This window comes from Ambystoma mexicanum, chromosome 8 (genome assembly GCF_040938575.1).
Source record: "Ambystoma mexicanum isolate Mex_15411 chromosome 8, UKY_AmexF1_1, whole genome shotgun sequence".
NCBI classification, from domain to species: Eukaryota; Metazoa; Chordata; class Amphibia; order Caudata; family Ambystomatidae; genus Ambystoma; species Ambystoma mexicanum.
In genome coordinates this window covers 71,189,907-71,214,390 of record NC_090929.1, presented here as the reverse complement: position 1 = coordinate 71,214,390, position 24,484 = coordinate 71,189,907, and the positions used below count along the sequence as shown (strand labels likewise).

The 24,484-nt window shown below is 48.3% G+C and overlaps 1 protein-coding gene across 6 annotated transcripts in view; it reads right to left on the bottom strand.

Moving 5' to 3' along the window:
- Nucleotides 1-784: 784 nt before the first annotated feature.
- The window catches only part of NTNG2 (netrin G2), a 517,246-nt gene continuing 493,546 nt past the window's right edge, over nt 785-24,484 (bottom strand). For 3 of the 6 annotated variants that reach the window (XM_069609300.1, XM_069609302.1, XM_069609303.1), the window contains 5 exons: nt 21,834-21,926; nt 16,332-16,406; nt 11,248-11,415; nt 2,380-2,514; nt 785-1,911 (listed from right to left, as the gene is read on the bottom strand). In XM_069609300.1, the coding sequence (XP_069465401.1) occupies nt 1,688-1,911; nt 2,380-2,514; nt 11,248-11,415; nt 16,332-16,406; nt 21,834-21,926 (695 nt within the window). In that variant the 3' untranslated portion in view covers nt 785-1,687. The remainder of the gene's footprint in view (nt 1,912-2,379; nt 2,515-11,247; nt 11,416-16,331; nt 16,407-21,833; nt 21,927-24,484) is intronic. The other 3 variants (XM_069609304.1, XM_069609305.1, XM_069609301.1) reach the window with 2 other exon arrangements.

Here is a 24,484-nt window from a genome sequence, read left to right as displayed (position 1 = left end):
GGTGGGTGTATTATGCAGTTGGTTAGTGTGTCCTTCAGGAGTTTGTTAATTTAGGATAGCTGTGGTGGGTGCATTAGACAGGTGGTTAGTGTGTCCCTCAGCAGTTAGTTCATTTAGAATAGCTATGGTGGGTGTATTATGTAGGTGGTTAGTGTGTCACGCAGGAGTTGGTTCATTTAGGATAGCTGTGGTGGGTGCATTAGGCAGGTGGTTAGTGTGTCCCTCAGCAGTTAGTTCATTTAGAATAGCTATGGTGGGTGTATTATGTAGGTGGTTAGTGTGTCACGCAGGAGTTGGTTCATTTAGGATAGCTGTGGTGGGTGCATTAGGCAGGTGGTTAGTGTGTCCCTCAGCAGTTAGTTCATTTAGAATAGCTATGGTGGGTGTATTATGTAGGTGGTTAGTGTGTCCCTCAGGAGTTAGTTAATTTAGGATAGGCATTAGAGTCTTATGCTGATTGGTCAGTGTGTCCCTAAATTGCTATTCATCTGGGATAACTATGGAGGTCTTAATCTGGCTTGCTTTGCTTTTGTCATATGGGTTGTATGTGGGTTTTATGAATGTCCTCACAAGGGCTTGCCACCCAATGTTGCTTCCAAAATCTGTCGGTTTACTATATGGAGGAATTGTTGGACAAATTATAATCTGTTTTCAGTCATGACACGTAACCCCTCTTTTCCTAATTACTCTTCCCTACAACAGTTTGGGGAGGCATACGATTTCAAGGTTGATAACTCCAGATTCTACCCCGAACCATGTCCCGCTACACAACACAGACAATGGGTCCAGCAGCGATACATCATTATTTTACTGTGGGATTATACACCATACCAGAATGTCCATTGCAACTGCCTCCCTGTGAGCATCTCTTAATGTTAAATTGCAACAAAAATAAATTTCTACAAAATTAAAAATGAAAGAAAGACTTCCGGAAGGTACAGTATGAGCTGTCTGCGTCGTATGTCATGTGACCGATGCTCCTGCCCCAATAATTTATGGTGTGTCCCAGTGGATTGAACATAGAACAAATTAACAAAAATATATATATATATATATATGTGTATATATAACTGAGCGGCCGCAAAGTCTGGCTGCACGGTATGCCCAAGTAGAACATGTTTGTAGGCCATCCCTGGAGGAAGCGACGAAGACAGAACAGTCAGAGCCTGGTGCTTTCGATGTGGACAAGTCCTGATTGCATGGCAACACCTGCCCCCTCAAAAGCAAAACAAATATCAAATAAGAAAAAGCAAACATCTGTGAGCCTATATTTATTTACCCTTATTTCCTCCCTATTTACTTTTGGCAGAGAAACCCGTGTCTTTTTGTGCGAAACGTTCGAAGTATCTTGAGGAATTCCGCCATCTTGATGTGGAACTAGGGATTGTTAATCACATTTGACTCCTTGCTCCTCCCTCTAACGTCTCTCTGGAAGGGCAGCAGCTGCATTGCCAACGGTCTACATGATCACTGTGGCAAATGGCGCCTTCCGTTCCAATGATACAGACCAACCTAGTAGGTGTCTTGCTTTCGGTGTTGACAAATCATTGCGGATAATACAAGGTGCTTTGTCTTCTAGCCACGAAGGGATAGCGGCAAGGGTGCGAGTGAGCCCAGCCTAACCCTCTTAAGGGTTCCCCCTCATGGTTCATCTCTTTCTTTGTGCCATTTCAAGTATTTTGGCAATCTAGAAGTCCCTCAGGTGTGACAGCAGGCCGACTAGGGCACCCAAGACGACGGCCACCAGGTTGAGGCATGTGCTGCATGCTCCGTCACAGTCCTTGTGGTGGGGGTCACATTTGGGCTGCTCACACAAGATCCCCTTGAAGGCGTTCGGACAGAGGCAGCGCTGATTCTCGTGGCAGGTTCCACCATTTTGGCAGATCAGGAACTCGTCGTCGCACACGTTTGCTGCAAGAGTGGAGAAGTGAGAGGCAGATGGTTATAATCAACACCACATATCCACTTATCATTGAATAAGGGTGTGTCTGCTTTGGAAGCACTCCAGTAAATGGTGGCAAGTGCTATACACAGTAACAAAGTCCCAAAACACAGTTTCCATTTCACAAACAATAAATTAGGACAATGCCCATTTTGTGGTGTTTTCAGTTTGTTAACTTTGATGGTTTGGGTGCAATCAAGCCCTTAGAGGACCCAGTTCCAGAGATTTCTTTCAACTGTTAGGTTACTCTGAGGGACAGATAAGAAGCAGACTGCGCTCCTACCTCCTTCGCGCTACTCACAGTTTAGCATTGAATGGTGCAGAATTTGATGACTACTATCTGCCTACAGATGATAAATTAATCACCTTTGCTGAGTTCTGAGTTTTTATTATAGCAGTATGTTACTGTGGGCATGACCAGGCCTGGGGATACTCACGTAGACAACCCTGCCTCCAGTAGTAGCCGGGAAGGCAGTCATCGCATTTAGGCCCGGTGGCACCATCCAGGCAGTCGCAGTAGCCGGTGTCATTGCAACGGTCGTGCTTTGAGCCCTTCTGGTTACAGTTGCATTCTGTCAAAACACAAACATAAGAGCTCAGTGTGAACCAGCAACTCTGCTGTGCTATCTGTTATGCCATGTTTCAGCCTGCAACACTGCATCAATGTTGCCATGACTCTTCGTAGCTTTCTAGCTGCTAGTAGATGAGGCTGTCTACTCAAAGCGCTGCTGATAGAACTGTGTAGCAAGTTTCCTCAAACATAAGGGGCATGCCGTCTTTGTAATCCATAACCTGGAGATTTGGAGCTAGGTCTGTATCATGCATTTCAAAGAGAAATGTTGCAGAAGGCCACCTCCTGCAAGACTACTCCTTGTGTCTCCCTTCTTCTTCCTTCTGCTTTTGGGGGTGGGGGTCTGTGTCTCACTGCTGTGGGTCAGCCTTTTTCCAGCACTATTTCATGCATCCCGCTTCTCTCATGCAGTCTACCCACGCAATCACAGATTTCTTATTTTAGCCTCCACTCCACCCCCAGATGTCTTCCTAAGCTATTCTTTCTTTTAGCTCTATCTTACGCTGGCCCACCTCCAGGAACGAAGGTTTTATAAACTAATGTCCAATGGGTGACAGAGACCTGCATTAGATGCCTTGGGCGGCTAGTGGCCTCCGAGTTCAGTACGTATATCTGCACTACCTTTCTCAGTAAATCTTTCTTACCTGGTGTTACGGAGTCTCCTGTCACAAAATGAGAACTCACTGTTGGCACGAATCTGTGGCCATGGTGCAAACAACGCATCCAGCCGCCCATTTAATTTGGTACATGAGTAGTCAAAGAATGTACGGAGTGGTGACACTTCCCTTCAGGCAATATGCCCTACAAATTAATTCTTAAATTAATTTCTAAATTACTCTTTGAAATCCACATAAACCAAACTGTTCCCTTGCCAACATTCTTCAAAATCCCTTCTACAACAGCCAAATAATATTTGTACACTTTTGGTGGGAGGAGAACTCTGTGGTATTCCACCGCGAGAAAAGCTTAATTCGGTGGGTCAGTTCAGCGATTTGTTGCCTCTGATACCTCACATCATGGCTAGGGCTTTTCAAAACACGGCGTTGCCAGATGGAGACCAGTTTGTATCAGGTTCTAAAATGAAGTAGGGAATATGCCGATTCCTGGAAGACTAACAGCCATTGAATGAGGGCCAGAACAGCCAGGGCTTGACCCACAGCATTTGTCAAGCTTCAACCTTGCAAAAAACTCATGTCTTTACAAAGCATTACTACCTGGAGGTAGACGGCACGATCAAGACGGCAGTGGGCCAAACAGTGCTTTGATATTTATTGCATTAGAATTGGGGTATGTTTTTGTTTGGTAGGCTGATTCTTACGCCTGTCCTTTCTGTGTGTACTGCTTTTTAATCTGTCCTGATCATGTAAAGCCAAAAAAGATCCAAATGCTGGAGAAGAAAAGAGTTACTTGCCTGTAACTATATTTCTGCTGAGGGAGGGTGGGGGAAGGTTTTAGCTGGTAATTAAATGGTCTCATAATAATGTATGGTTTTTATAATGCTGTTTTAACTGTGCTTAATTCTTGTACATTGTTTGGTTGAAATTGCCTACTAATGAAGACTGACGGATTACTACATTGTCCCAGTGTTGATTTCTTGCATTCACGTGTGCCTACCCATTTCCCCCTTCAGGCAGACTGACTCCTTGTACCATTCTATGGTGTTCCTTACAAATCTGGAAATTGCCCCTTAGGGCAGTGACTTAGCCTACCCATCTCATTGTTAAGGAGCACATGGCCCATAACAAGGTGGATAGGCTTCTCAATTTTACTTCCTGTTGTATTGCTATTGTAAATGTAACTTTTTACACCCCGAGGTTGGTGGCCAACCTTGTCACCAACTGCATCTAAGCAGCCTTGAGAACTCTGGGCAGTGCTTTTACCTGTCCAGAGCACCTCTGGCAGAACTGCAAACTGGCCTCCTATGTTCCTTTTATCACTTTACCAGGTTCTGGCACCACAGCACCCTTGGGTCTCCATAGATAATCCTGTGACTATTACGTCCCAGGAAGTGGCTTCCCCTTTGCTCTGTTTCCACAAACTGGTGTGCCCCAACCCACCTGTACTCACTGCCATTGGAACAGTGAGGCCAATCGTTGGTGCAAATGAGTCTCCAGTTAAGAGAGCGTCCTCCGTGCTCGTGCATGTTAATTGCAACACGCACCTCAACTGACATAAATGAGGTACACTGACAATATCATGAGGCTCTAACCTCACAAGAAGCAATGAGGGACAATGAAAAACTGCACATTTGAAGAACAGGATCTTCCTGGAACCAAAAGGAGCTGTAACGGTTCATTTGCAAAGTCGAGGAACAACTTAACAGGGAGTTCAGACATTGATGCATTTATATTGGCATTTTTGGGGCAACCTGTTCACTTTGCCTTAAGAGAGACAGTCTGTTATGGAGAATTCTCAAGAATGTGCTCATTTCCCTTACCTTTTGAGACCCCCAGCAACTTTGCTGGATTTCTAGGATTTACATTTTTACCTGGAAAGAGTGTGAGCCTTTTTTCCCCACTCTTTCATGTATTTTGTTGTGTGCTTTACTTTTGTGTTCTTTGGATATGGCGTTTTAAACAACTCCATAGGCATCATCTTTTTCTTGTGTGTCACACAGCACCTTCAGTGCAGTGGCACAGGGGTGTCTTTCAGACTCCCCAAGGTTTAAATACCTTCTCTGGGACTGACTACTGTCTCCCAGAGCATGTGAAATTAAATTGACTTTGCTAGTCTTTTTAGATCCAGCACACACTATCTTCTTATAGAGTGGTGGAGGGGTTGCCTAGCATCCCCTGTGTCTAAACACTCATGTAACAGTCGAATGTTACCCTTTCCTCTTGAAATGGCTGCTGGCAGTGGTTTTTGAATGAACTACCATGATTTTTCCCGACCGCGAACAACAGTAGCTAAAAATCGGGTCAGCCATGTTTTTCAATATGGTGGCCAAGCCCTATCTATAAAAACAGACTCCGGTCAACTTTTTACGCCGTTTCTTTTAGGAAAGGTCCTTCTTGTATTTAACTCTGCGCGCCAAACCAGGTTTGGTCCCTTTGTTCGATGCCCTTTGGCAGGCTTCAGTGCTGAAGCCCTCCTCTGGCGCCTGAGTATCTGGGGTGGACAGGATGTGAGGGAGGTGCATGAAACTCCCTGTGCTTAGTCTCCTAGGAGACCTGAATACATGCTGGCGTGATTGGCTGGCTGACTGTCTGGCAAGGTGACAGCTAGGCTGGAATGAATGGGGGAAAACTGTTTAGAAGCAGGTCTCTGGGACTTGGAAAGCAGAGTCGACCACTGGAACGAAATAACCGAAGATGAGCTGAAGGAAGATGGCTGCTGCAACTCGTAGTCCACCGGTGAAGCCCTGCTGGAGGTCTGAATTGCCTGAAACTTCATCGACAGAGAAGCCCTTCAAGGTTAAATTCTTCCCTTGAGTTTGGTGGGAACAACCAACTCGTAAGCCACCTGGACACCATCTCCATACTGGTCGAATTTTCTTCAGAGTGCTGTTGAAAACTGGATAGCCAGTGAGAAGGAAACCAGTTTGTGGACTTTAAGGCACTCACACAATAAACCAACATTTTACCCAGCTTGTGGCTTCTTCCCTGGGCAGTGCGGGAACCTCCCAACGTCCTCCTTCTTTCCCCACGACTGAAACTCAGGAACTGCGAGATCTGCAGGAACTGCCAGGAACAACTGCCTCAGCTACAGCTTTTCTTCACTTAAAAGGTACTGTGCAAGTGCGGTCAGGAAATCCTTTCTGCCGTGGTGAAAGTTTGTGAAACTTTCCCAGCTTTGAAGGCGTGTCCTTCCTTAAACCGACATATAACTTTTCTTCTAGCAAACTACTTCTAAGAACAGGCGCAAAGACTTAACCATTTACTATCAGAACTGTGCTATCCTATCCAAGATGCTGAACCATTGACTTTGGCCCAGACCTATTGAATTGAATTGCCTGTTGTAGTGAACTCTATCTATTTGCCCTGCCTATGAAAGTAACTGTGTGTTGATTCTTAAAACCTTTGTCGTTCGATCTCTTTTGAAAGTAACTGAAGTGCCATTTTGCTCCCACTTCAGGGGAGTTTAACTTGTTCAGAAACTTATTGGTTTAGTATTATAGCGTGATATTGAGCTGCTCTTGCTAGTGGAATGTTTTCTAACTAAATGTGTAAATAAATGTATATCCTTTTTTACTAAGAAACCTTGAGTAAGTGTTTGAACCACTGTAATTGCAAGTCCTTTGTGTAACATCCTGTACTGCTCACGTCCCCCTTGAGATAAGCCTGGCTGCTCAGCCACTGCTACCACATAACTGTGTAGTTCAGGTGTGTACCAAAGGTGAAATTGTACTTACACCTGGAGTCTTAATTGTATGTAGTGTTTCCAAAGGGTACTGCAGGTGATTCTGCCTAACACAGTCCAAGGGCCAAGACATATGCACAGGCAAGGGCCCGCATAATGTGAGAGGGTAATAGTGACGTTGACTATTTATGATACATTGGAGAAATAACTCCGACAGTGAGGACCACACACACGTGGGGTCATCGTGAATAAATCATTTGAAAGAATACACTTCATCAGTCTTCGCACAATATTCACTTTACCGCCGGTTGGCAGCGGACTTGTACCAAGGCAAAGTGAGAATATTCATTTGAAGTAGACCGAGTTTGAAAATAGTGGTGCCCACTTTTAATGTGTCCGTACTGGGGAAGAGCGACTCACAGGGAAAGGGAGTTCTCCAGCAGACCAGTGAGGGCTGCTGCTTTGCTGGTCCCCATGGCCCCTCTATGCTGCTGGCAGATGTGTGCCCAAAAGTTACACACATGCCTGTGCTTTGCGTGTACCTTTCTCATGGCGCATGCGTACCAGTCCCAAGGATCTGAGCCCCACCTCGGTTCTGAAACTCTCCTCAGAACTGGCTGTATTGGACTCATGCGGTGCTTCAATCCACGGGTGGGTGGGGGGGGACTGTAACAGGTGGTATCGACCCAGAACCCACGATATGGGCCCCAAAACCATTGCTTGCAGTGGCACAACAACATTACAGTGGTGTTAATTATTGTTAGGGCCGGCAGGGGAGGGCACTAACAGGGCTTAATTGCCCAATCAGCAAAGTGAAGTGGGTGACAAGCTAGGACCCGGGTGCCCACTGCCACGTAGTGGATGGCTCACAAAAGAGGAAAACGGACTATCAGGGCTCAAGTCGAGGGTGCACGCGGGGAAACGGAGTCCACCCACTTTATTCAGAGGGTGGACTCAGGGTGGACCCCAGCTAAAATGAGAAACATTGAATGTCCTCTTTGAATGGTTGAATTAAAGCCGACCTCGGGGATCAAACTGCGGCAGATTTGTGGGCCGCACACTTCACCACTGCACTATATGACCTGATGAAAAATAACTAACACCTAAAGGTGAAATGTCCCATTTCAGTACTGCAAGTCCCAGGGAAAACATTTGTCTTGGTTCTTGGAGTTTAAAACATGCACACCTTTTAAAGTTTTCAAAAACACTATTACAAGACAATATCCTCTCTTGGTTTTGTGTGTGTGTGTTGATTTTATGAAAGGCAAATGCCATTTGTCCTGTTCAATTTAGGTTGTTATGCAAAGCCAATTTAATGAAATGTGCATATTCCACCTTGATATGCCAATTTCTGGCGATGGCACATCCCATTGCCTTTGTTGATGAGTCTCCCCACTTTAATTTTTAGGACTTGACCCCTGAAAACGGTGTCTAACTTACTGCTGCTGTACAAATAGGAGCGTATGCAGTGGAACTGTGGGAAACTGTCAGCATTTAGGGCCTGCATTCCAAGAATCCTGATTGACTGGCAGTCAGACATAGTCCCATAGAGTCAGTCTCTCTCTCTCTCTCTCTCTCTCTCTCTCTCTCTCTCTCTCTCTCTCTCTCTCTCCTCCCCCCCCCCGCCCCTTTTGCAGTTGCTTAAATCTTAAATATAGTGCTGGAACGTGTTCCATGATCAGTAACATGTAGATTACTTCCGGTGCCCCGGAACAGCAAGGTGTGCCACGGGATCTCTTGCTTTAGTTTCATGAAAGGATACGTTTTCCTCAGTAAATAGGACTGATTAGAACATGGCAGGCCTGGGGTGTTTGAGCAACTGGGAGCGGCGGCTCGCCCCCCTGCGGTGGGAGATAAGAACCAGACCGGAAACAGGGGGGGAGGGGATAGGAAGCGTATGCAGCGAGGGGATACGTTGCTCAAAATCCAGCACAAAGAGGGGTCCCCATAAAATAAGTCGATAGAGAGAAAAACATGATGGCAATAGGCTGTTCCTTGACCCAGAGGGCCTGGCAATGACGATTCTATATCTCTGCCGGGCCTGCTCCCTATAGGTCCTTCTTCTCTGCGGGGCCTGTTCCCTATAGGTCCTTCTTCTCTGCGGGGCCTGCTCGCTATAGGTCTTTCTTCTCTGCGGGGCCTGCTCGCTATAGGTCCTTCTTCTCTGCGGGGCCTGCTCGCTATAGGTCTTTCTTCTCTGCGGGGCTTGCTCGCTATAGGTCCTTCTTCTCTGCGGGGCCTGCTCGCTATAGGTCCTTCTTCTCTGCGGGGCCTGCTCTCTATAGGTCCTTCTTCTCTGCGGGGCCTGCTCTCTATAGGTCCTTCTTCTCTGCGGGGCCTGCTCTCTATAGGTCCTTCTTCTCTGCGGGGCCTGCTCGCTATAGGTCTTTCTTCCCTGTGAGGCCGGCTCTCTATAGGTCCTTCTTCTCTGCGGGTCCTGCTCACTATAGGTCCTTCTTCTCTGTGGGGCCTGCTCACTATAGGTCCTTATTTCTGCGGGCCTGCTCTCTATGGGTCCTTCTTCTCCACAGGTCTTGCTCGCTCTAGGTCCTTCTTCTCTGCGGGGCCTGCTCTCTATAGGTCCTTCTTCTCTGCGGGGCTTGCTCGCTATAGGTCTTTCTTCTCTGCGGGGCTTGCTCGCTATAGGTCCTTCTTCTCTGCGGGGCCTGCTCGCTATAGGTCTTTCTTCTCTGCGGGGCTTGCTCGCTATAGGTCCTTCTTCTCTGCGGGGCCTGCTCGCTATAGGTCTTTCTTCTCTGCGGGGCTTGCTCGCTATAGGTCCTTCTTCTCTGCGGGGCCTGCTCGCTATAGGTCCTTCTTCTCTGCGGGGCCTGCTCTCTATAGGTCCTTCTTCTCTGCGGGGCCTGCTCTCTATAGATCCTTCTTCTCTGCGGGGCCTGCTCTCTATAGGTCCTTCTTCTCTGCGGGGCCTGCTCTCTATAGGTCCTTCTTCTCTGCGGGGCCTGCTCTCTATAGGTCCTTCTTCTCTGCGGGGCCTGCTCTCTATAGGTCCTTCTCTGCGGGGCCTGCTCTCTATAGGTCCTTCTTCTCTGCGGGGCCTGCTCTCTATAGGTCCTTCTTCTCTGCGGGGCCTGCTCGCTATAGGTCTTTCTTCTCTGCGGGGCTTGCTCGCTATAGGTCCTTCTTCTCTGCGGGGCCTGCTCGCTATAGGTCTTTCTTCTCTGCGGGGCTTGCTCGCTATAGGTCCTTCTTCTCTGCGGGGCCTGCTCGCTATAGGTCCTTCTTCTCTGCGGGGCCTGCTCTCTATAGGTCCTTCTTCTCTGCGGGGCCTGCTCTCTATAGGTCCTTCTTCTCTGCGGGGCCTGCTCACTATAGGTCTTTCTTCCCTGCGAGGCCGGCTCTCTATAGGTCCTTCTTCTCTGCGGGTCCTGCTCACTATAGGTCCTTCTTCTCTGTGGGGCCTGCTCACTATAGGTCCTTATTTCTGCGGGCCTGCTCTCTATGGGTCCTTCTTCTCCACAGGTCTTGCTCGCTCTAGGTCCTTCTTCTCTGCGGGGCCTGCTCGCTATAGGTCCTTCTCTGCGGGGCCTGCTCGCTATAGGTACTTCTCTGCAGGGCCTGCTCTCTGTAGGTCTTTCTTCTCTGCGGGGCTTGCTCTCTATAGGTCCTTATCTCTGCGGGGCCTGCTCTCTATAGGTCCTTCTTCTCTGCGGGACCTGCTCGATATAGGTCCTTCTGAGATATTCTCTTGAGACCCCCCAGTTAATGGGATACTCAGCAAGACTAGAACGGAACAAAAGGGACAAGATCAAATACGTGTACTATAGTTGGGTGTGGAAGTCCCTTCATTTTGTGGTCTGTGTGTTCACTAGCGAAGCGTCCACAGGCTGATGTAAATGCGGGCATAGGGTGGGACATACTCCAAACACAAATAATAGGGGTCCCTGTCTGCCCAATGTGGAACGCGGAGGCACTATTGTAAGTAAGATCCTGCACTTAATGTGAAGAGGGAAATCTGCATTAGGAAGAGGGCGCAGAGTAGAGAGGGCAGCACACACACACAGACATTCAGGAGGGCCTTAACCCCGCCAACACATCTCTTGTTAAGGCTCACATGTATTGCCAAGAAGCAAGGAACCTGGGTTGCAGCCCTCCCTGTCATTCTCTTGTAATCCTGGCGCTTTCACAGCCCTGGGACACACTCGTTCCCCAGGTTTCTGCCTCTGATGAGCTAGTGTCACTGCAGCCGGCTCTCATGCATAAACGGTCACTGATCTCACAGCAAGAGTTGTGATGCAACATAATTTTATCAGACCTGAGGTTACCATGCATTAGGGACACCTGGTGTACAAGGCCATAGATGCTTTGTTTCTTTTAGAGGGTGAAGGGTTTCTTTCTGCTTTTCGCGGTCCTTGGTTTCTACATGCCCCCCCCCGCACTCCTCACCCATTGTTGCAAAGTTGTTCCCAGTTACCTATGCAGACATTCTCATCATCCAGTTCGGCTGACTGGTTGCGGTAGAAGCCCAGGCGGCAGTGCTGGCAGTGCTGCCCCCGCGTGTAGTGCTTGCAGCTCACACAGGTCACCACGTTCAGGAAGTCGATGTAGCTGCAGCGGTTTGAGTGACCGTAGCACTCACAGTCTGAGTAGAAAGGGTGGCAGAAAAAACAACAGTGAGATCACTCGACAGCTATTGGCCCAGCCCATCTACCATACCATCTAAAACCTGAGAGTCACTCGACAGCTATTGTCCCAGCCCATCTACCATACCATCTAAAACCTGAGTGTCACTCAACACCTATTGGCCAACCCCATCTATCATACCATCTAAAACCTGAGTGTCACTCGACAGCAATTGGCCAACCCCATCTATCATACCTTCTAAAACCCGAGTGCCATTTGACAGCTATTGGCCAACCCCATCTACCATACCTTCTAAAACCTTAATGTCACTCGACAGCTATTGGCCCACCTCATCTACAAAACCTTCTAAAACCTGAGTGTCACTCAGCAACTATTGGCCTACCCCCTCTACCATACCTTCTAAAACCCAATTATCACTCTACAGTAGGTGGTGTACCCTGTCTACCAAACCTTCTAAAACCTGATTGTCACTCAACAACTATTGGCCCACCCAGTGTACCATACTTCTAAAGTCTGAGCAATTGCGCTATTCATGAACAGAGTGGTGGACTGAGTCTGCCACCGCCGTCAAGTTTGGCTTCAAACAGGAAGGGCTTGCCACAGTCTGCCGCTATGCACGTGATAAGCCAATACTTGCTCTTGACCTGCTCTTCAGCCTCGTGCGAATCCAAGTCCTTTCGTGTCCAAGTCCTAATCCCAGGGCACTTTCGTGTTCGGGAATTGTCCCTCAATTAAGGAAGCCTGACTTCCAGTGCCAGAAGATATTGGCGATGTGGTTCTGGAAGCCACAAACTGATCAGAGAGCCATCCTTCAAACAATCCAATAACCCAGCACCTTTCTTCCTGCCCCCTGGCCTGAGAAGAAGCATCGATGCCACCTTGTCTACTGGCCAGGACCATGAACCTCTTGTGCACCCTGTACTTAAGGCTGAAGGACTGCCCTGGCCATGGGCCTTGTCCTTCCAATGATGGGTCAGAGGCCATGTCTCTGAAGAATGTCTGCCATGGGCCAATGGAACCCGTTCCACTCCTTTTCAACATTGGTTGAAAACAAGTCCAGCAGGATCTGGGAGTCCTGGAGCTGGGAACGGAATAATATTATGCGTTTTCCCTTCACTTAAGAGTTGTGTAACTTGAGGAGATCCCAGAAATCATATTCTATTTATATGATATCCTGCCGTCAACAAGCGTGCCCGACTCCTTGACCCTACATTTGGCCATACTCTGCTTGTAAATCCTTCCCTGGTCCATTCCAATACTTTTCCAATACAAAAATGGTCACTTACCCCCATCTCACTCGTTCTTCTACACTCTCCAATTCCTTGCTGTGATTTCCACCTTTCGCTTTACGACTTTACCCTTTTGACCTTGACCCTTGACTATTCTGCCAAGCTCATCCCACCTATCCTTTTGACATTCTACCATCCCTACCCTCTAAGATCTGCCCATTCTTCTTGAGTTCTTGACTCCCTCACACTCCTGCTCTCACCCATACCTCCTGGAATGACAATAGCTAGCTCCGCCCCCAGCCCCCAGCCCCCAGCCCCCACGCGCCCCCAATGAAACTGCAGACCTTGCGTGAAGGTCAGGGAAGTGATGTCATGCTTTGTGGGCAGATGAAGGGTGGCGTGGGCAATAATGAATGAATGCACGCACACGTGTGAAGCCAATGATTGTTGATGTGGCATGCCATGAACACGAATCAAGTTGGGGCGGTTCATGCAGGTGGAATGAAGCAGAAAGAAGGGATGATCACTTTCGAAACAGACATGAAAATTGGACGTATCTGGTCAAGGATTGATATTGGGTGAAATTTGGGATCTAACAGTGAGGGCACCAGGCTGCTATGTAACTTGACGGTCAAGCGGTTGGCGTGCGTTAAGTTCTACGCCAGTGGAGGCTGGGGAGCCGGGTAGGGCCCGGGTACTATAGTGGCTCACATGAGTGGATGGACGCTAGGCTTATCCCATTGAGCTTCAGGGGAAAATTGGCCTTATACTTCCAGAGGCCAGCATGTTCCCAGGGCAATGACTTTGGGTTGGAACCAGATTGGATCATGGTTGTGGTTGTATATTGGTCTATAATTTATAATTTGGGCTTTCCCAAATCCACTTTAATGGAGTGACAGACTTCACTGACCATTGGCAAAAGTGGAATGCCTTGTCGGACCCCGGAACAGCCCTGGAAAGACTTCTTCCATCTTTCAGTGTGGTTCCAGAGTGAGGGCAGCGAGCGTTGGAACCTAACATAAGATATGATTGGTTATTTATAACGTACCCCGAGGTTTCTAAGCGTGGACCCAGGGATCAAACCTGTGTTGCTCCGTGATGTCTTGCTTCCCAAGGCGAGCACGTTGCCCCTGAGCTATCCTCCCGAGACCTCTCGAGGTCCTCCACAAAACAGCATCCTGGGGCTTGGGGGCCCTGTAGTCAGAAGAAGGGGCCGCCCCACTAGTGATGGGGCTCAACCACTCTCGCTTGAAGGCAGCTTGGAAGACGGCAGCTTCTTGAGGTGAATAGTGCCAGGAGTGGAACCAGGGGACATGAGTTCTAATCTCTGATTTCCCATTTGGTCCAATTATGTGATTCTGCCCAACTTGCACCACTTGCGCTCATTTCCCTTGCCCGCCAAATGGAAGCGCTTAGAAACAGGCTACCCACTTTGTAAGCGCTATCCAAGGATTGGAATAGTGAAGAGAAACCGGTGGCAGGGGGCTCATAAGAGGTGGCATGTGACCCCAGCCTCAATAAATTAAGGGTTTCCTACTCTCTCACCCTATTCTATTTGAACGAGTGCCCTCTCCCACATGCACATAATGGCCCTTCTTAGAGACCTGTGTTTCAGTGCCATCACTCAGGATGTGCGGCTTAACAGGCTGGGACTGGTTTACAGGGCACTAGGGCAATGCCGAACCAGAAACGCAAAATGCAATTGTGGGCGAGTTGATGTGATGAAAGTGGGACACTTTTTTTGGCCAATATGGGCCAGTTTGAGTTACTTCACTATGCGGCTAGTAGTTTTGACCATTATCGCTGAATAAATATTCTTTAAATTGCACAATTTGTATTACATTGTATCAAAAAACTCCGCCGTGGGGACTATTCAAACAGTCTTTCACAAAAGGAATGAACTGCCTTTTGCAACGGCGGGACACTTTTTCATTGGTGCCCGAGACAATTGTATGCCACGGTGCAACAATGGGCTTAACACACGAGCGGGCTCGAAATCTGGGCAGTACCCTCTGGCATCTCTCCCTGGTCTGAGCCACGTTTCATTCTCTGGCGTCTCCGCTTCCCCCGTCCTACCCTCTTCCGCCTTCTCGGCTGCCGGCGCTGGCCGCACCTTGGAATCCGACCCTGTCCTCTTTCTATTTTGAAAGCAATGCATTTCCGTCTCCTCAGCCGCCATGTCAGCAGGGACGTTTCTCACATGGAAACATGATCCTATTCTCAGCACGCTGTGTTCAGAGCAAGGCATCAGTTTCCTTTGCAAAACTGTAGTGCTCAGGCGTTTGGTCAGGGTGCTAACAGTCTTAATGGCTGGTGGAACGGGCTATAAGACCCATTAATGGCCCCTGGAGGCTTACTTCACTCAGGGCTTGGACTTGGTCTCCGGCCACTGCCGCCCATGTAGCCCACCCCAGCATCCATTATGGAGGACGCCCTCTCACAGACATTGGTGCAATAAAAATGTGTTTTCACCCGGCCGCCATTTCCCCTGGAGGACAGATAAGAAACGGAAAGAGAAGATCACAGAGGAGGACTCACTGGCCTACAGTCCTGACTGCAAGTGCCTACAAAACTGCTTAAACGTTCCTGTTCAAAGTAGCACCATCCGACGGAGACGTGCTGTACTGTCCCATTAAAATATACCGCTCAACCTGTCGCGTCCACAGGGCGCCTTAAAACAGAGGATTTCGTTTTTGGCTGGTGAGAGCCCATTGAAGTCTATGGATAGTTAAAGGGCTTGGAGGGTGAGTCAACTGGCCTGCCAAAATCATGGAAAGTGACACACTCTTGCTGAGAAGTTTTTTGCTGAGAATTACCCAAAATGACCGAAAATAATAAACCGTATGGTATATTTGACCGATTTTAGGCTGTACGAAAATCCCGTACTACCAAACATTCAATCAAATATACCATACATAACCATTATAGCCAAAGTGGGTTGCTAGGGTGTCCCCTGCTCCCCTTGCTCGCTATAACAGAAACAGGGGTTGTGGGGGTGTCCCCTGCATAGGGGGGAAAAAGTTAGAAGAAGAAAAAAAAAGGAAAGGACCCAGCGGCACTGGTTCCCAAGCATGTTAGTGAAGGGAACTGGTGTCACAGGTAGTTGGGTACACACAACGAGCTGTGCTGCCAAAAGGTAAGTACGGGGGAGGGGTTTATGTGTAGGGTATGCTTGGGGAGGTATTTACTTTGGGTTGTTTGACCGTAACGGTCATGCTAGCTATGGTCTTTTCAGCCGCAAACTTTTCCCTTACGTCAAGTCCTTTTGCTGTCCCTTTGAAAGTAGTACAGACCTGTTAAGAAGTGATGTACTGTTTCATCAAAAGCATGGCAGCCCTGTTGCAAAGAGTTTGTACAGTTCCATTAAAAGTATAGCAGCCTGGGAGAAATACAGAGAAATCTCTATTGAAAGTATAGCAGCCTACTGAAACTTGATGGCATTACCCCACCCTACTGAGAGTTGGTGGTATTTCCCATTTAAAGTATTGTGCCCTGCTAAAAAGAGACCTTTTTATGCCCTGATTTCGAGATGGCCGCCGTGCTAAGGAAGCTTGATGCCGCCATCTTAGGCCTTTGGTGACCTTTCCTACGATCACCACCAATGAGAGAAGAGGCGCTGTGGCTGGACCCAGGGGCCGCTGCACCTCCACCAGTACCACTAGGCCCTAGGATGCTCCCAGCTTACCTTGGAAGGTCTCGACCAGCAAACCTGGCAGCGAGGCGGGCTCCGGGTCACGTGCCGGGGACGTCTTCGACGATACTTGGGAAGAATGGAGAGGGTTGGAGCTCATCAGCAGCTGAATGATCACACACTTGGGTTCTACTCTAGGGGAGGCTAAGCCGAGGCCACGAGCACAGTGGGAAGCCACGAGAGGATTGCACCCTCCCCCCCCCACACACTTCTCCTCAGAAGAATCAGGCACTCAGTTGCAAAGGCCTCGACCACAGACAATGCTACTTCAAGACACTGAAAAATCAGTCTCTAGTCCAGGGGTCTGCAACATGAGGCTCTGCAGATGTTTTGGACTGCGACTCCCATGATCCCTCACCATTGCTTTTGCTTTTTGTTGGCTATGGCTGATTGGGAGTCGTAGTCCAAAACACCCAGAGAGCTAAAGTGTGCTTACTCCTGCTCTAGTCTGTCTTCTTCTTCTTCTGTACTGTGTTTGCGCTTCCATTTCCCCATCTCTCGCGGTGTCTATTGCTTTGGTCCTTCCTTTCTGTCAATGGCTCTTTTCTAGATACGTGTTTTCTAGGTCTCTTAAAAAAATCTTCTCTCACCGTTTTTCTCTTTCCTTTTATTCTCTCATCCATTTTGATAGCGCGTTATTGGCGTGGCTGATTAATTCACAAGTGTTGCCAAAGCTTTACAGATATTTCAACAGCTTTGCCCACAAGTCTTGGAGTCTCCGTCGCACTCATGCGCTGGCGCGCTCCTCTAGGCTCTCTTTCCTGCCAAGGCTGGCTTTGCTCCCAGCATCATATGGATGTGGGGTTCACGGAGAAAGCGCCGTGAGGCCCGTGGTTCTGCAGTAGGATTCATTTCCCTGTCTACTCAGGCTTGAGGACATGGCCTGGCCCTACAGCGTCCTTCATAGGACCTCCTCACCTCCTCTAATCCTCCTTACTCCTCACTCAGAAGCTCTCACTCGCCACTCGTTCTCCTCTTACCTTTCACAATCTGTCAAATAAGGAGACCAAGTGAGTCGCCCAGGATCACACAATCTGGTCAAAAGAAGGAGGTGGGATTTGATACCATAGCATCCAGTTAAACAATCTATACTCGACCACATCACCCGGGGAGCGTGCTGTTATTCTGAGGTATTCAGAAGAGGGGGTGAGGTACGAGGAGGATGAAGAGGGTGCGATAGGAGGTATACGGATCATTTGTGACTAGCGCTCAATCTTACCGCTTAATCACATTCCACACATTTATTCCATCTCATCATCCCTTATTCAACCTCCTTATACCTCACCCCCCTTCAGCCTAGCTCAGAGCAACAGAAGTTCACAGTGATTTGTGGCCTGAGGCCAAATATATATATTATGAAATTGGGTGGTCTGGTATCTAATCCCAGCTTCTTCGCGTTACTACATTGTGTGACTCTGGGCAACTCACTTGGATCCCTTATTTGTCAAATTATGAAGCCCCAGCAAGGGTGTCTGGGCAGACTGTGAGGCCCAAGTGTGAGGCGTTACAAGTATGAGTGACAATGACCGACCCTGTACAATGAGTGAGAGCGAGGAGAAGGGGGAGGAATGGGGCGTGAGAAGGGCAAGTGAGGAATAGGGGGAATAGGAGGATGGGGGTAAGGATGTTCAACCATGGACGTTCTACGTGTCACAAGCTCACGATCAGGCCTTGCTCTGCTTTCCACGTCGGTACCTATTCTGACCTCCAGCCTGCGGTCACTAGCCCAGTACATGGTAATCACTGGCCTGTGATTGGGATCTCCAGCCTGCGGTCACTAGCCCAGTACATGGTAATCACTGGCCTGTGATTGGGATCTCCAGTCTGTGGTCAGTAGCCCTGTACATGGTAATCACTGGCCTGTGATTGGGATCTCCAGCCTGCGGTCACTAGCCCAGTACATGGTAATCACTGGCCTGTGATTGGGATCTCCAGCCTGCGGTCACTAGCCCAGTACATGGTAATCACTGGCCTGTGATTGGGATCGGTCACTAGCCCAGTACTTGGTCATCAATGATTGGGATCTCCAGTCTGCGGTCACTAGCCCCATACTTGGTAATCACTGGCCTGTGATTGGGGTCTCCAGTCTGTGGTCAGTAGCCCAGTACATAGTAATCACTGGCCTGTGATTGGGATCTCCAGTCTGTGGTCAGTAGCCCAGTACATGGTAATCACTGGCCTGTGATTGGGATCTCCAGTCTGCGGTCAGTAGCCCAGTACATGGTCATCAATGGCCTGTGATTGGGTTCACCAGCCTGGGATCACTAGCCCAGTACTTTGCCATCAGTGGCCTGTGATTGGGATCTTCAGCCTGTATCCACTAGCCCAGTACTTGGTCATTAGTTCATTGTGATTGGGATCTCCAGCATGTAGTCACTATCCCAGTACTTGGTTATCGCTGGCCTGTGGTTGGGCTCGCCAGCCTGTTGTCACTAGCCCAGTACTTTGTCATCAGTTGCCTGCGATTGGGATCTCCAGCCTGTAGTCACTAGCCCAGTACTTTGTCATCAGTGCCCTGTGATTGGGCTTGCCATCCTGGGGTTAGTAGGCCCAGTACATGGTCATTAGTGCATTGTATTTGGGATCTCCAGCCTGTAGTCACTAGCCCATTACCTGGTCATCAGTGCCCTGTGATTGGGCTTGCCATCCCGGGGTCAGTAGGCCCAGTACTTGGTCATTAGTTCATTGTGATTGGGATCTTTACCATGTAGTCACTAGTCCAGTACTTGGTCATCAGTGGCCTGTGATTGGAATCTCCAGCCTGTAGTCACTAGCCCATTACTTGGTCATCAGTGTCCTGTGATTGGGTTTGCCATCCTGGGGCTAGTAGGCCCAGTACTTGGTCATTAGTGCAATGTGATTGGGATCTCCAGCATGTAGTCACTAGTCCAGTACTTGGTCATCAATGGCCTGGGATTGGGATCTCCACGCCTGTAGTCACTAGGCCAGTACTTTGTCATCAGTGGCCTGTGATTGGGATCTCCAGCCTGTAGTCACTAGTTCAGTACTTGGTCATCAGTGCCCTGTGAATGGGATCTCCAGTCTGTAGTCACAAGACCAGTACTTTGTCATCAATGGCCTGGGATTGGGATCTCCGGTCTGTAGTCACAAGCCCAGTACATTGTCATCAATGGCCTGGGATTGGGATCTCCAGTCTGTAGTCCCTAGCCCAGTACTTGGTCATCAGTGGTCTGTAATTTGGATTGCCAGCCTGTAGTCACTAACCCAGTACTTGGTCATCAGTGGTCTATAATTTGTATCGCCACCCTGTAGTCACTAGCCCAGTACTTGCTCATCAATGACTTGTGATTGGGATCTCCAGTCTGTGGTCACTAGCCCAGTACTTTGTCGTCAGTGCCCTGTGATTGCGATCTCCAGCCTGTAGTCACTAGGCCAGTACTCTGTCATTAGTAGCATGTGATTGGGATCTGCAGCCTGTATTCACTAGTCCAGTACTTGGTCACGAGTGACCTATGAATGGGTTCTCTAGTCTGTAGTCACTAGCCCATTACCTGGTCTTCAGTGGCATGTGATTGAGATCTCCAGCCTGTAGTCACTAGCCCAGTACTTGGTCATCAGTGGCCTGTGATGGGGATCTTCAGCAAGTAGTCACTAGTCCAGTACTCGGCCATCAGTGGCCAGTGAATGGGAATTCCAGCCTGTGGTGACTATCCCAGTACTTGGTCATCAGCGGTCTGTAATTTGGATTCCCATCCTGTAGTCACTAGCTGAGTACTTGGTCACCAGTGGTCTGTAATTTGGATCGCCAGCCTGTAGTCACTAGTACAGTACTTGCTCATCAGTGGTCTGTAATTTGGATCTTCACCCTGTAGTCACTAGTCCAGTACTTGCTCATCAGTGGTCTGTAATTTGGATCGCCAGCCTGTAGTCACTAGTACAGTACTTGCTCATCAGTGGTCTGTAATTTGGATCTTCACCCTGTAGTCACTAGTCCAGTACTTGCTCATCAGTGGTCTGTAATTTGGATCATCACCATGTAGTCACTAGTCCAGTACTTGCTCATCAGTGGTCTGTAATTTGGATCTTCACCCTGTAGTCACTAGTCCAGTACTTGCTCATCAGTGGTCTGTAATTTGGATCATCACCATGTAGTCACTAGTCCAGTACTTGATCATCAGTGGTCTTCCCTTTGAGCAGAGATTCTGCTGAGTTAGGGATCCTCGGTGCATCCTGCCTGGTGGGCGTTTCTAGGTTTCTCTTGTGTGTCTGGCAGGGGGCGCTCTTTAACTAACAGGGGATATGTCGTCTCGTTTACCTGAATTTCTAGTGCCTTGAAGTGAAAGGACTTGTCGATTTTCCGAGCTCTTTGTGGTATTTTGTTGGCTTGTTTGTCCTTTCTTTCCTTCTCTCTCTCTCCTTCTCTATTTGTCTCTCGCTATTGCCTTCCTTCCTTCCTTCCTTCCTTCCTTCCTTCCTTCCTTCCTTCCTTCCTTCCTTCCTTCCTTCCTTCCTTCCTTCCTTCCTTCCTTCCTTCCTTCCTTCCTTCCTTCCTTCCTTCCTTCCTTCCTTCCTTCCTTCCTTCCTTCCTTCCTTCCTTCCTTCCTTCCTTCCTTCCTTCCTTCCTTCCTTCCTTCCTTCCTTCCTTCCTTCCTTCCTTCTTTCTTTCTTTCTTTCTTTCTTTCTTTTTCTTTCTTTCTTTCTTTCTCTCTCTCCTTATCTGTTTGTATGTGACCCCCTAATATTTGGACTTTTCTTTTTTATTTCGACCCCCTTTTCACCCCAGACCCTCCACCCCCCCTCATTCATTATATAATGTACCCATCCCCCCACATATATATGGGGTCGCAGTAAACGGGGCGCTGCAATTGTATAACCCCTTACTTGCCCTAGTCTGCCTTTCTGCCTTACATATTGTCTACGTCTTTTGAAGTTATCCAATTCTCCCATGTGCACCCCACTTTCTCTGGCTGGCTCGTCCTTCCTCTGCTCCCCGGCTTTATTTATTTTTTCTACTTCCCTATCCCGCCCTCTCCAGCTCCCTCTTGTTTTGCTATAATGATATCTCTCTCTCTCGCCCGCCCTCCCTCCCTCCCTCCCTCTCTCCCTCTTTCGTTAACTTTTTCAAATAGGAAATATCCTACAGCACGACCCACCCATCCCCTTCAAGTGTAAAGGAAGGGGAGTGGTTTCAAGGGCAGGGTTGGGAATTTCTGCTTGCACCAAACAGTAGACAGTGTTTATATCGAATCTCCATACTCCGAATCTATTATCTTGAAGAGCTTTATAGTGAATGTATTTAGGGTGGGGTAAAGGGTTACATTTTTTGGGGAAACGGTCAGGATGGGTTTTTAGGGGTGGGAAACGGAGGTTCGGGGGGGAACCCACAAAAAATAAAAAAAATAAATGCACTCGCTATAAAGGTTTTCAAGATTTAAAGGTAAAAGATTCGATATATGGGTATTCGTTATACATTACCTCGATATAAAGACATGTAACTGCACCAAACTACGCTCGCGGCCGGAAGCGGAACTATACCTGTTTTTCCATGTTTTCTACCAGCAGGGGGCGCGGCGTGCCTGGGCTTCTCTGGTGCGTGCTTGGCTGGGCAGTTGGAGCAAATCAGCTGAGCTGAAACATGCACAGGGAGGGGACAGTGACAGGTTCACAAAGTTAAAAGTTCCCCCCTCCCGCACCTCCTGCATGCCCAAAAGTGCCTGCCAGCATGTCCTATCCCACACCCTATTATGTATGCATAGCATAATGTGTCCTCCGGCATGTCCTATCCCACACCCTATTATGTATGCATAGCATAAAGTGTCCTCCGGCATGTCCTATCCCACACCCTATCATGTATGCATAGCATAAAGTGCCAGCCGGCAAGTAATATCCCACACTTTATCATGCATGCATAGAATAAAGTGCCTGTTGGCATGTCATATCCCACACCCTATCATGTATGCATAGCATAAAGTGCTTGCCGGCATGTCTTATCCCACACCCTATCATGCATGCATAGCATAAAGGGCTTGCCGGCATGTCTTATCCCACACCCTATCATGCATGCATAGAATAAAGTGCCTGCCGGCATGTCATATCCCACACCCTATCATGCATACATAGAATAAAGTGCCTGCCGGCATGTCATATCCCACACCCTATCATGTATGCATAGCATAAAGTGCTTGCCGGCATGTCTTATCCCACACCCTATCATGTGTGCATAGCATAAAGTGCCTGCCAGTATGTCATAGCCCACACACTATCATGTATGCACAGCATAAAGTGACTGCCGGCATTTTATATCCCACACCCTATTATGTATGCATAGCATAAAGTGTCCTCCGGCATGTCCTATCCCACACCCTATCATGTATGCATAGCATAAAGTGCCAGCCGGCAAGTAATATCCCACACTTTATCATGCATGCATAGAATAAAGTGCCTGTTGGCATGTCATATCCCACACCCTATCATGTATGCATAGCATAAAGTGCTTGCCGGCATGTCTTATCCCACACCCTATCATGTATGCATAGCATAAAGTGCTTGCCGGCATGTCATATCCCACACCCTATCATGCATACATAGAATAAAGTGCCTGCCGGCATGTCATATCCCACACCCTATCATGCATGCATAGCATAAAGGGCTTGCCGGCATGTCTTATCCCACACCCTATCATGCATGCATAGAATAAAGTGCCTGTCGGCATGTCATATCCCACACCCTATCATGTATGCATGGCATAAAGTGCCTGCCGGCATGTCATATCCCACACCCTATCATGCATGCATAGAATAAAGTGCCTGTTGGCATGTCATATCCCACACCCTATCATGTATGCATAGCATAATGTGTCCTCCGGCATGTCCTAGCCCACACCCTATCATGTATGCATAGCATAAAGTGCCAGCCGGCAAGTAATATCCCACACTTTATCATGCATGCATAGCATAAAGTGCTTGCCGGCATGTCTTATCCCACACCCTATCATGTATGCATAGCATAAAGTGCCAGCCGGCAAGTCATATCCCACACCCTATCATGTATACATAAAATAAAGTGCCTGCCGGCATGTCATATCCATCACCCTATCATGTATGCATAGCATAAAGTGCTTGCCGGCATGTCTTATCCCACACCCTATCATGTATGCATAGCATAAAGTGCCAGCCGGCAAGTCATATCCCACACCCTATCATGCATACATAGAATAAAGTGCCTGCCGGCATGTCATATCCCACACCCTATCATGTATTCATAGCATAAAGTGCCTGTCAGAATCGCTAATGCTGCACCCTATCCATAGCTGCCAAGTTTCCCAGTTCCCAGAAACAAAACTACAAGTCCCACATGTAATTGGAAGCAAAAGGCAGGTCTGGCTCGAGGGGTCACGCATGGAATTGGGCAATTTGACAGGGTAGCAAAAGTGCCTGCCAGCATGTCATATCCCCCACCCTATCTTGTATATCATTAAGTGCCTGTCAGCATGTCATATGCTAGACCCTGGCATGTATATAGTGCAGATTAGCATGCGTTGTCACCATTCTATCATGACTGGATGGCATAAAGGTTCTGCCATCATGCCTTCTCCCCACTCTAGCATGAATGGATGGCATAAAGGTTGTGCCATCATGCCTTCTCCCCACTCTAGCATGAATGGATGGCATAAAGGTTGTGCCATCATGCCTTCTCCCCACTCTAGCATGAATGGATGGCATAAAGGTTGTGCCATCACGCCTTGACCACACTCTAGCATGAATGGATGGCATAAAGGTTGTGCCATCACGCCTTGACCACACTCTAGCATGAATGGATGGCATAAAGGTTGTGCCATCGCGCCTTCTCCCCACTCTAGCATGAATGGATGGCATAAAGGTTGTGCCATCATGCCTTGTCCCCACTCTAGCATGAATGGATGGCATAAAGGTTGTGCCATCATGCCTTCTCCCCACTCTAGCATGAATGGATGGCATAAAGGTTGTGCCATCATGCCTTGTCCCCACTCTAGCATGAATGGATGGCATAAAGTGCCTGCCCGCCAGCGCGTCTTATGCCAGACCCTGCCATGTATGGACATCATGTCTGATGCCGGGGCTGGGGGGTTGCAATGGACTTATCGGGGAGAATATAGTCTTTAAAGTCTGACTCTGAACATAGCAAAGGTTTCTGGAAGCCAAAGGGTG